At 36.9% G+C, this 13,413-nt stretch overlaps 1 protein-coding gene across 3 annotated transcripts in view; it reads left to right on the top strand.

Moving 5' to 3' along the window:
- Positions 1 to 13,413, top strand: part of AGO3 (argonaute RISC catalytic component 3) — a 123,118-nt gene that overhangs the window by 18,961 nt on the left and 90,744 nt on the right. For 2 of the 3 annotated variants that reach the window (XM_047871403.1, XM_047871402.1), the window contains exon 2: positions 1,116 to 1,287. In XM_047871403.1, coding sequence (XP_047727359.1) covers positions 1,116 to 1,287 — 172 coding nt within the window. Of the gene's footprint in view, positions 1 to 1,115; positions 1,288 to 11,434; positions 11,500 to 13,413 lie in introns of those variants that run through there. The other variant, XM_047871404.1, reaches the window with a different exon arrangement.

Below are 13,413 nucleotides of genomic sequence, written 5' to 3'. Positions count from 1 at the left end.
CGGTTGAGTGACTAACTCAGCTCAGGTCATGATCTCACAGTCTTTGGGTTGGAGCCCCACGTCGGGCTCCGTGCTGACAGAGCCTGGAGCCTACTTCTGATTCTGTGTCTCACTCTCTCTGACCCTTCCCTGCTTGCTCTCTGTCTCTGTCTCTCTCAAAAATAATGAGCATTAAAAAATAATGTGTACAGTTATCATTTCAATACTCTGAATTATTCTGGGTGTATACCCTAGAGTTGCTGGATCATACAGTAATTCTATTTTTAATGTTTTGAGGAGGCACAATATTGTTTTCCATTTTATAGTTATAGCAACGGAAGATTTCAAATTTTATATACTTTGGTATGTCAGTAACCTGTATTTCACTAGTAGTTTGCCTATTTCACCAAACTTGAAAATTTATTGACATAATGTTGTATCTTCAATATCTGTAGTGATATCATTTTTTTTTCACTTAAATTGGTCACTTAAGCCTTTTTCCTCCTCTTTTAAAAATCAGTGTTTCCTGGGGGCACCTGGGTGGCTCAGTTGGTTGAGCATCCAGCTCTTGATTTTGGCTCAAATCATGATCCCAGGGTCTTGGAATTGAGCCCTGCATCGGGTTGTGCACTGAGTGTGGAGCCTGCTTAAGATTTTCTTTCTCTCTCCATCCTCCTTTCCCTCTCTCCCCCCTCCCCCCACCTCTGCCTCACTCCTCCACTTGCTCTTTCTTTCTAAAATAAAAAAATATCAGTGTTTATCTTTTATGGTATTTTGTTCATTTGTTCTTGTCCTTATTATGTCGTACTTTAAGTTTAGTACTTTGTTGTTGGTCTCACACTCTTCGGGTCTGATTTGTGTTTGCCCATGCTCGTCTGGGTTTGTGTGATTGCTCTCCCCTTCTTTCTACCCCTTTGAAAACAAGTTTTCACAGGTACCATTTTTTTGTTTGTATGTTTAAATGAGGAGAGTAAGTTGGGGAGAAAAAAGTTGAAGTGTTAGAAATGATAGCATCTTTTAGCACTAGGCTTCATCCATTATCAGCTGTACTAAAAATTCTCATATACTCTGATTGACAAGATTATCAAATGCAGCTTATAACCGTGTTACTCTTTTTTTTACCCTCTCTTTGGCAGGACCCGTTGGGGCCCAGCCCCTACTCATGGTGCCCAGAAGACCTGGCTATGGCACCATGGGCAAACCCATTAAATTGCTGGCTAACTGTTTTCAAGTTGAAATCCCAAAGATTGATGTCTACCTCTATGAGGTAGATATTAAACCAGACAAGTGTCCTAGGAGAGTGAACAGGTAAGAATCGTGAAGTCATGGAGATTATTTCGCTGTTGATATTTGTTTGCTTTATAATTATGTTTATCTTTCACATTGAATAACAATAATAATGTTTAACAGTTTGACCAAGCACACGTGGTAATTTGTTTTGAAATTGTACTTCAGGGGCGCCTGGGTGGCTCAGTCGGTTAAGCGTCTGACTTCAGCTCAGGTCATGATCTCGTGGTCCATGAGTTCGAGCCCCGCGTTGGGCTCTGTGCTGACAGCTCAGAGCCTAGGTCCTGTTTCAGACTCTGTGTCTACCTCTCTCTCTGACCCTCCCCCATTCATGCTCTGTCTCTATTCAAAAATAAATAAATGTTAAAAAAAAAATTAAAAAAAAAAGAAATTGTACTTTAGAGCTGTGATGTTGGGAAAAATCTACAAATAGCCTTGAAATTTTCTCATTATAGCATAAGCTCACATGTTTTCTCTGTGATAATAGAGAAGGTCCAGCTCCTTTTTACATGCTCTTGAAATCAGACTAAGCATATCTTTTCCATTGCTGTTGGTTAACATATCTGTGCTTTCTTTTTTTCTCCCCTTTACGTGCCCACCTTATTTATTCCTTTAAAATGATGGGATGGTAGCAGTAGTGGGTAGAAATAGCGGTTGTCATGTTTCATGCTTTCTGTTCTGGTCCTCAACTCCTTACTTTCCTTCCTTTTATGTAGGAACAAGTACATAATGATATAGAAACATTTATCAATATGCTTTTAGTAAGCTGCTTCTCTCAACCTCCCCCAAATGTATGTATGTATGTGTATATACGTATATGTATGCTTGTGGTTTAGGCAATAAGGGAAGATAAATGGAACTTATGACATGGTGTACACCATGAAGGAGGTTTTAAAAAACAAAATAGGCGCCTGGGTGGCTCATTTGGTTAAGTGTCTGACTCTTGGTTTTGGCTTAGGTCATGATCTCACAGTTTGAGAGTTCGCCCGTGTTGGGCTTCATGCTGGCAATGGAGGCTGCTTGGGATTCTCTGCCCCTCCCCCGCTTACTGTTTCTCTCCCTCCCTCTCTCTTTCTCTCTCAAAATAAATAAATAAACTTTTAAAAAAAAGCAAAACAAAACAAGACATACAGACAAAACACTTAGAAAACAGTGATACTCAACTTAGCATTTTGATTTATGCTATCAAATATCCCAGCCTTTTCTTATTCAATAAGTATTATTAAGAGTCTTCATTTAAGACATAGGTGGTTCTTGCTGTCAAGAAATTCATCATTTAGGGGCACCTGGTGGGGCTCAGTTGTGTGAGCGTCCGACTCTGGCCCAGATTATGATCTCCCAGTTCATGGTTTTGAGGCCCATGTCATACTCTGTGCTGACAGCTTGGAGCCTCCTTCAGTTGCTGTGTCTCCCTCTTTTTCTGCCCCTCCCCTGCTCTTGCTCTGTTTCTCTCTCAAAAATAATTAAACATTAAAAAAAAAAGAAATCCATCATTTAGATAAGACACATAAGAAATATGAAGTGAATGAGCACTAAGAGAGTTTGCTATAACGTGTTAAAAAAAAAAAAAACCATCATAAGAATGTAATAATGTGGAGTGCAGAGTTCTTTCTGAGGTCACTTGCCTACTGCAAAATTTATTTAATTCCCTGTGGCCTACAGAATGACATCTCAAATTTAGTATAATATACCCTTCTTTGTTTGGCTCTAATCTATATCCTTTACCATATTCTGCAGTCTTACCTGGAATGCCCTTTCTGCCCTTATCTATCTGGCAAACTTCTATTATGTTTCAAGACACACCTTTTGAGCTCCGTAGTCAGAGGTAGTTCATTCTTCTGTGACCATATAGTACTTGGTGTACAATGCTGTTATAGTATTTTTAGTGTATATTGGTTACTTGTTGCTTTCCTCTTCTCACGGTATAATTTCTTCATGAAAAGGAATACTTTTTCATTATCTTTGTAGTGCTGATACTAGCTTGATGATTGGCACATAATAAATAGAGTGAATGAAAGCTTATAAAAGTAAAATGAGATGAACATGATGGTGAGGGGGCAGGAAAGAGAACTGGACATTATAAAAGGCTATATTTACCCAGAGATTTTCAGTGTCCTACCCTTTTCTCTTAAGGTCCATAAGCTAGTCTTTGTCTTAGAGTCCTTCCTCTCTCATCTGTCTTTCTGCTAGCCATCTGCTTATGGGGACCCAACTATCTTCATGCCACACTCTCAAATTCCCTTTTTCTTGTTTCTCAAAACTGGGGTGTTAATCTGTAAATTTGAAGGATAATCCTGGCCCTTTTGATTGATGTCTAACATTTTATTTTATCTTATTTTTTTTTAATGTTTATTTATTTTGAGAGAGAGAGAGAGTATGCACTCAGGATGGGCAGAGAGAGGGGGAGAGATAATCCCAAGCAGGCTCCATGCTGTTAGAGCAGAGCCTGACTTGGGGCTTGATCCCTGGGAGCATGAGATTATGACCTGAGCCAAGATCAAGAGTTGGACATTTAACCAACAGAGGGACCCAAGTGCCCCATATTTTGTTTTATTTTTTAATATTATTCTTTTTTTTTTAAGTTTATTTATTTATTTTGAGAGAGGGAGAGAGAGAGAATCCCAAGCAGGCTCTGTGTTCCACACTGAGCCCAATGCAAGGCTCAGTCTCAAAAACCACATGATGATGACGTGAACCCAAGAGTCAGATGCTCAACCGACTGAGTGTTGGTAGATATTTCTCTAAGGCAGATTTTTTTTTTAAATGTTTATTTATTCTTAAGAGAGAGAGCAACAGAGCATAAGCAGGGGAAGGGCAGATTAAGAGGGAGACGCAGAATCTGAAGTAGATTCCAGGCTCTGAGCTGTCAGCACAGAGCCTGACGCAGGACTTGAACCCACGAACTGTGAGATCGTGACCTGAGCCAAAGTCGGATGCCCAACCAACTGAGCCTCCGAGGCGCCCCTAGGGCAGATATTTCTGAACTCAATTCCTTACTACTGTCTTTCCCCCTTGCCCTGCCCAAAAGAGCCACCCCTAATTTTAGCAGTATATAGTAAAGAATTGTTATTGGTTATTGATTAAGTAGGAGAATCATATGATGAAAATGTTAGGAAAATAAAATTGCTTTAAAGACAAAATGGTTTATAATTTAGAAAACAATGGGAAATGGAGGCTTGGGGCTTAGAGGGATGTCAGCTGAGACTTTTTTTAGTTTTTCAGAGTTCTGAGGGACTAGTGTAATATTAGGTTAAAAAAAATAACAAAATTATTTATTAGGTTTGTTCCTTCTATATAACTTTTTATTTTTGGTAGGAATGAGGAAATTATTTGTATATTATGTAAGTGTATATGAAATTGGGGTGCCTGGCTGACTCAGTCAGTAGAGCATTTGACTCTTGATCTCAAGGGTTGTGAGTTCAAGCCCCATGTTGGGCATGAAGCCTACTTAAAAAAAAAAAAAAAAAGAAAGAAGTTAAATAGCATAGAATTTCACATGTGGATGCTCAACATATTGGTTAAGTTTGGGAGAAATGTATGTAATAATTTGGTGTGTGCATTCTGGTTTTAATTTACTTCCCTAATTATATTTTGTCTTACGGTTGTTTTGTCTTGTTATGTTGTTTGCCAGTAGGAGTAAAACATCTGTAATTTAGATGTTTCCAAATGGAAGTTTTTTATCCTGTATCTTTAATTTGAGTTTTCACGGGAGCTACAGGATTTCTTTGAGATTCTTAAAATGATATAAATCAACTTTACTCTGTTTCTTTGTTAATAATGACTTGATTTTATGTCAGCATTTGTAGAACTTACTGCCTTTATTCCTTCAAAAGAGTAACTTTTATCCTCACTTTTTGCAATATTGCTACATAACCAGTTAGTTAAAATTGTTGGTAGACTTCTGAAATTCATTCAGTTCCTACTCTTCAACAGCTAGAACTCGAGAAGTTAGAAGAAACTAGATACAACTAGACAATTCCTATTCCATATTAGCTAAACAGATATGGGCCAAAATGCCTCAGTATTTAAATCAACGGATAGGAGGTTTTTCTTGTCCATATGCCACATGCTCAAATATTTGGCACCATGGTATTAATCATAATAGTAGAATGATGGATTGTAGCCAAACAAGTTTCCACTTTAGTCATAGGAGTTTTCTTGGACAAAAAATACCCAGGAAATGCTTGTGAGTCATTTTTTGTGAGTCAACTTCTCTACTTCAGATTTTCTGTCTATTGCTTGTTTTGTCCTTTCTTCACCCCTTTAGGCTATGTGTGTGTTGTTTTTTTGCCAACTTAATGATTTTGATTGAAAATGATCATTTGGTAAAAGAGCATGTTTGTTAAGCAGACTTTAAATGTTTCCAGTTTTTTTTAAGTGCATGGTCTCAATAACTAAAAATCAAATATTTTTAGAAATACTGACCTAGAGTATAAATTCCTTAACTTGAGGTTTTATGCTAGTTTGTCCAACTGCTAAATATGTATTGGGATAAACCTCAAATAGATTGTTATGTACTTACTCAAAATCATTAAGTAGTGAAATATATACATGGGAAAAATTGTATAAAAGCATGATTATAACTGCAAGATCTGTTATTGTTAAACATGAAGTAAAGATTCGAAGGAATCTTGAGATGGTATTAGATTGTGGTTGAATTTTTTTGGTTCAGTTTTCTTTAATAAGTGAAACATTATCTTATACTCATTGTACTATTATCACTGTTACTCTTGTGTTGTAATTTGTGATACAGTGCCAAATATTTGTGCATGTTGCATATGGTTGTGGTGTAATACTGATGATTGAATTTTAGAAGAAAAAAAATAAATCTATATTCATTCCATTTTGGCTTTTAAATGGAAATCTCAGATCAGAGTCTTGGAAAGAACCCCTTTCTGGTGTTATTAGGAATGTCATTGGCACAGTGTTGTAAATAAGTGATAAGCCAAGAGAGGGACATGCTTTTTTAAAATGATAACTTCATTTATACGAAATTCACATAGTATACAACTCAAAGTGTATAATTCAGTAGTTTTTAGTATGTTCAGAGAGTACAACTTTCTTGATAATTGCTTATTTCAAGTTTTTATTTAAATTCTAGTTAGTTAACATATACCACAATCAAGTTTTAGAACATTTTATCCTCCCAAAAAGAAACCCCATTACTCCTTAGTAGTCACTTACCATTGCCTCCCCACCCCTACCCCATAACCCCTGCCAACCACTAATCTACTTTCTGTCTCTACAGATTTGCTTTTTCTGGGTATTTCATATAAATGGAATCATATAATGTGCGGCCTTTTGTGTGACTGACCTCTTTCACTTCACATGTTTTCAAGGTTCATCCATGTTGTAGCATGTATCACTACTTCATCCCTTTTTATTACCAAATAATACTCCATTGTATGGATATTTTGTTTATTGATTGATTCATCAGTTGATGGACATGAGTTGTTTGTGCGTATGAATAATGCTATGAGCGTTTGTATACAAGATTTTGTGTGGACATGTGTTTTCATTTCTTTTGGGTGTATTGCTAAGAGTGGAGTGATTTGGTAACTCTGTTTAGTCTTTTGAGGAACTGCCAGACTCTTTTCCAAACTGGCTGCATCATTCTACATTTCCACTAGCAGTGTATGATGATTAAAGTATCTCTGCATCCTTGCCACCATTTGTTATCTATCTTTTTAATATAACCATCCTAGGAGTTTTAAGTAGTGTCTCATTGTTATTTTTATTTGCATTTCCCTGATGGTTGATGATGTTGGGCATGTTTTCATGTACTTATTGGCCATTTGTATATGTTTGGAGAAATGTCTATTCAGGTTCTTTGCCCATTTTTAAGTTGGCTGTTTTGTCTTTTTGTTACTGAGTTATAGGAATTTTTTTACAAGTATAGTTAAAAGTGCCTTATTAGATATAATGATGTGCAAAAATGTTCTCCTTTTCTGCATGTTGCCTTTCACTTCCACTTTCTTTTTTTTTTTAATTTTTTTTTTTTCAACGTTTATTTATTTTTGGGATAGAGAGAGACAGAGCATGAACGGGGGAGGGGCAGAGACAGAGGGAGACACAGAATCGGAAACAGGCTCCAGGCTCTGAGCCATCAGCCCAGAGCCTGACGCGGGGCTCGAACTCCCGGACCGCGAGATCGTGACCTGGCTGAAGTCGGACGCTTAACCGACTGCGCCACCCAGGCGCCCCCACTTCCACTTTCTTGACGTTTTCCTTTGAAGCACATTTTTTATTTTGATGAAGAACATTTAATTTTTTCTTGGGCCAGATGCCCTTTTGGTGTCATATCTCTAGAGGAGTATACTTCTGATTAAAATGATTTAGAGAACATACCCCAGAAAACACTGCTGGTGAAAATCAAACAATTGTAGTTTTGAGTATTTAACTATCTTGGAGAAACCGTACCATACAGTATATGTCAGTTAATAAGCATGTTTTATTTTCCTTGTTAATCGCTTGGAAGATAGGAAAGCTAACAAGTGGTGATTATTTCAAGTCGCAAGAATTCTTTTTTTGTAAGTTTATTTATTTATCTTGAGAGAGAGAGAAGGAGGGGTAGAAAGAGAGAGAGAATCCAAAGCAGGCTCTGCTCTGTAGTACTCAAACTCACCAACTGTGAGTGAGATCATGACCTGAGCCGAAACTAGGAGTCAGCCACTTAACCTACTGAGCCACCCAGATGCCCCTGGAATCTCAAAAATTCTTTTAAGTAGCATCTAGATAAGTTACTCAGTAGTATTTAGTCACCTAGCTAATATTTCTACAATATATTTGAAGTTCAAAGATAGTTTTATAAGTAAATATATTTCTAAAGGGACTAGTAGGTAGGGTTTATTTCTAACATCTATTTGTGTAGATTTCAATTATAGTAACAGCTGTATAGTATTCTGTTGTTGGTGTGGAATTTCCTTATTTTTAGTCTGCTGCATTTTTTTTTTCTTAAATTGAGTTAAATCAATTTAAACCAATTATCTGAGGGGCACCTGGGTGGCGCAATCTGACTTCAGCTCAGGTCATGATCTCATGGTTCGTGAGTTCAAGCCCTGCATCAGGCTCTGTGCTGACAGCTCAGAGCCTGGAGCCTGCTTCAGATATTCTCTCTCTCTCTCTCCCTCTCTCTCTCTCTCTCTCTCTCTCTCTCTCTCTCAAAAATAAATAAACATTTAAAAAAAATTTTTTTAAGTAAACCAGTTATCTGAATTTGCTATATAGTTGTACCAAGGTAGAATGCTGTTTAGTACAAGATTTAAAGAATATATGGACTCTGACTGGAATTACAATTCTAAATTCTGCAGTAACTTTTAAAACTTAAAGATCATTTTAAGATCATCCTGCTTTCATTAAGTGTTTCACTCACTGTGCCCCTTTTTTGTAAGATACAAAAGATGCAAGATACAATAAGGTACAAGGCAAAATAAGATGATCCCTGCTAGAGATTCCATCGTTTGTATGTAGTGAGAAATCCTGTGAGTTGTGCATTATGTGCTGTGATGAAAGAGTAATGATTCCTGCTTTTAGTTAGGGAGGAAGATGTGATACATGACATGGTATCTGAACTAAATAGTGGAGTAGGAGAAAGAATATATAGAGTGAACATAGCAAAAGCTTGACATATTTATGTAACAGAAATAGGCCAATATAAATACAGTAGCTCGAATCTAAAAATTTAGCCAGAGGGGAAGTTATGAAGGGTCTTAAATCCATGCATGCTGAGGCTTATGAATTCAGAAACCGTGAAGAGCCACTGGAGGCTTTGAGCAAATGAGGAACATCTATAGTTAAAAGCATAACTAATGGCAGTGTGACGAATGAATTAGAGAAGAGAATGACCAGAGTTCTGGAGAACATTGGGAAGGCTGTTGCAGTAGTCTAGATCAATAGTCTTCAAATCTTTGATTACTCATCCCCATTAGTTAATACATGTTTGACCATGGACTGAACAGTAAATAAATAAATGTATATGCACACACATTTAAAGTTTTTAAATTTATAGAAATGTACTAGTGTCCTAATGTATTACATAATTATAGAAAAATTCAAGGTGGGAGACAATATTTTGAAATAAACTATTTAATTTTTTTTTTTAACGTTTATTTATTTTTGAGACAGAGAGAGACAGAGCATGAACAGGGGAGGGTCAGAGAGAGAGGGAGACACAGAATCCAAAACGGGCTCCCGGGGCTCGAACTCACGGACCATGAGATCATGACCTGAGCCGACGTTGGACGCTTAACCAACTGAGCCACCCAGGCGCCCCTGAAATAAACTATTTAAAAATATGTTTACTAATTTGAAAATTTCAGATTAATACACCAAAAATCTGATTGAATATATTCCATACACTTGAACTGAAATAAGTTGCAACATGCTGAAGTGAATGAATGAGAATTCCAATGTTGATTCTTTTCTTTTTAATTGAAGTGTAGTTGACATACAACATTATATTAGTTTTAGGTATACAACATAGTGATTTGACAACTCTATACATTATGCTGTACTCATCACTGTACTCATAAAAGTGTAGTTATCATCTGCTACCATACAGCATTATTACAATACACTGTTAACTCTTATATGTTGCAGAAGTCCTATTATTCTCTTAGGGTTCCTGGTGTGCCATATGTTATATCTGATCATATGACATGGGATAAGTGACAATAATAGTGTCAATTCATATTCATGAATGTTTATAAATCTTAATTTCTAATTATTAGATGAAAGTTAAATGTTTTTTTTTTTCCTCACATACTCCAGCATACCCCCTAGTACCTCTGATACCTACTTTTCTAGATTAGAGGTAGTGTTTTCTAAGACTTAACTGCCAGCAGTGGCAGTGGTGATGAAAGGGAGGGCTTAGATGTAACATTTGGAAGAAAAATGAGTAATTTCGGTGTAGAGGGAAAGGGAAAAGAGATTTAGGTGTGGAGGGAAAGACCTCATAGTTCCTAGCTTGTGCAATAATGATAGCCTTCACAGAAATACAGGTCGTGAAAGGACCAAGTTTTTTATTTCTGTTTTGGATATTTGGAGGTAGAATTGCATAAGAAACATGAAAATAGAGAAATTCAATAGGTAATTGGAAATAAGTGTCTAGAGTTCAAGAAATCAAGATAGAGATTGAGATTTGAGAAGTGTCAGCACATAGGTGATAGTTAAAAGCTAGAGGCGGGGAAGAAGCTAGGGAAAGTATGCAGAGTCAAGATTGAGAATGGATTTCTGGGGATTCTGTGTTTAACGTTTACCAACAAAGACACTTAGATTGGAAAGATAAGAGAACCAGGACAAAGTATAAGCTGTTTCAGAGAAGCCAGGACTGTAATAGTTGAAAAGAGATCATGTCTTTTAAGAAGTCATTAGTGGCCTGAGGGAGAAGTGTTCTAGAATAGAGTTGTTAGTGTAAGCCAGCTTGAGTTAAAAAATGATTGCTCAATCTAAAGTAATCTATCAGTTATCTGTGAATACTAGCAATTTACTCCACTGGTTTAGCTAGTGTGGTTACATAATACTATGAAAGAATTCACACCCATGTGAAATTATTATGAAGATAGTTTATAGTAAAATGCTCTGGTGTACTACAAATTTTATATTATAAAATATTAAAAATTTGATCTAAATTATAACCCCTTCTCTACTCTCTATTTTTAAACTTTATTGTGATGCAAAAGTGTTCATTTGGCTACCTTCTGTCTTACTTACTGAGAAGTTATGAAGATAAATTCAAGGTTGGAAGGATATAAGGAGAGACTGCCAGCTTGTTTTAGTTGTGTTTTATAAGTAAGCGTCTGGGTGATTTTATCTTCTTGTTATACCTTAGCAGTCTTCTTTCTTTCTCTCTATACTATAGTGACAGATTAATTTATTGTAGCTGTGAATACTAAACTAATGTGAAGAGTCACTTCTGGGGGAAAATATTATTTCATGGTTTCTCTTATAGACTAGAATAATATTTCCCATTCTACCTTTTGGGAGCAGAGAATAAGAGGTACCTAGAAAAGAGATGAAGGTGGGTCTCTATGAGCATATAGTAACAATTAACAAAAATAATTTCTTCTCTTTTTTACATTAAAATTTCCCTCTCCTACCATTTTTCTGCTGTATGAGTCAGGTGGTAAAGTGGAACTTACTGAAACCAATATTAAGTTTTACTTTACAGTCTGTGCACCAGAGCATGATGGAGTCAAAAGACTTGGTACCAGAATGTAGGAAGTGGTGGTTGAGGTAAGAGTGGGAAAGGTAGGCTGTAGCCCTTTGTAAGACCAATTTACTCAGGTAGGTTCCATTTTTGTAGTGATCACCAGATATTCTTAAGGAGTTTTAAATTCTATCCTGAGGTTCTACAAAAATGTATCATATTATACTATACAAGAATTCTTTCCTTCTCAGACTAGGGTTATTAGTAAAAGGAAGCCGCTAAAGACTGGTTAGAAGTTCTTCTCTCCCTTTTCTCAGATTTTCTTTCCCAAATTGCTTTCCTAAATATTGCTTTAGAAGTTAAAATATTTTGTGTGTCTTGGTTATTGTAAACTTACTATGATTTACTCTTTAAATTTTTTTTTTCTTTATGTTCATTTATTTTTGAGAGAGAGCGAGCGAGCAAGTAGGGGAGGGGCAGAGAGAGAGGGAGACATAGAATCCGAAGCAGGCTCCAGGCTTTGAGCTGTTAGCACATAGCCTGACACGGAGCTCGAACTCAGAAACTGCAAGATCATGACCTGACACTTAACTGACTGAGCCACCCAGGTGCCCCTCCTTTTTTACATTTAAAAAAAAATTTTTTTTTTTAAATTTTTTTTTTCAACGTTTATTTATTTTGGGGACAGAGCATGAACGGGGGAGGGGCAGAGAGAGAGGGAGACACAGAATCGGAAACAGGCTCCAGGCTCTGAGCCATCAGCCCAGAGCCCGACGCGGGGCTCGAACTCCCGGACCGCGAGATCGTGACCTGGCTGAAGTCGGACGCTTAACCGACTGCGCCACCCAGGCGCCCCTATTTTTAAAAATTTTAAATAAAATAATTATTTTTATACTACAATTTACTCTTAAATGTTGCTCTAAAATTTCTACATTTGAATAAAAGATCAAAGGAATTCTCCTCATTGTTATAATAAAGACAACCTCACATAAGACAAAAACAGCTCCACAACTATGATAAAGAAAAAATTCAGTTCACAGTTTATGTTAATTACCAGAATTCATTCTTTGTATTAATGCATTGTGATGCATCTGTTTGTTGTTTGGAAGACTTCAGTATTTCAACATAGTTTTGAAGTATATTTATGAGATAATTATGCTTAAATTTTTAAATAAAAATAGAATATATATTGGCTTTTTCCCCCCAAAAGTGCTTACACTGATATCCCATATGGTCCCTGCAACAGCCTGTAGACTATTAGCCCATTTTTACTGATGAAGGAACTAAAGTCAGAGAGGCCAGGTAACTTTCATAACAACTTAGTGGCAAAGTGGGACTAAAAACTTATTTCTCCTCCAGTGCTTATGTTACCACGTGTTGCAAAGGTTTCTCATATTGGCAGTTTCCCAGTTCAGACTTTCTTCACAATACAGTGAGCAACTTTGCTGCTATAGCTGAATAGATGTCTAGATAAAGCACTATTTTAGAGTTTTTTCTTCAATTCCACAGCCTCTGTGATGAACATTCTTTTTTTTTTTTCTTAAGGTTTATTATTTTTGGCAGAGAAAGAGCACCACGCAAGCAGGGGAGGGACAGAGAGACAGACAGACAGAGGATCTGAAGTGGGCTCTGTGCTGACAGCAGAGAGCCCGATGCAGGGCTTGAATTAATGAACCAGGAGATCATGACCGGAGTTGAAGTCAGACGCTTAACTGAGCCACCCAGGTGCCCTGCCTGATGAACAGTCTAAAATACATTATCCTTTGCCATAGTATCTTTTGAGATAAGAAGTAAAATTTTGCAGTTCCTTGATTTGTCATTTTGTTAGTTTGCATACTAAAGTTTAATTAAAACTCTAAAGTGGTGCTTAGATGGCTCAGTCAGTTGTCTGACTCTTGATTTTGGCTCAGGTCATGCATGATCTTATGGTTCGTGGGTTTGAGCCCTGTATTGGGCTCTGCGCTGACATTGCAGAGCCTGCTTGAGATTCTCTCTCTCCA

The sequence above is a fragment of the Prionailurus viverrinus genome, chromosome C1, assembly GCF_022837055.1.
Source record: "Prionailurus viverrinus isolate Anna chromosome C1, UM_Priviv_1.0, whole genome shotgun sequence".
NCBI classification, from domain to species: domain Eukaryota; kingdom Metazoa; phylum Chordata; class Mammalia; order Carnivora; family Felidae; genus Prionailurus; species Prionailurus viverrinus.
The sequence above is the reverse complement of the archived record's forward strand: the minus strand, read 5'-3'. Positions and strand labels throughout refer to the sequence as shown.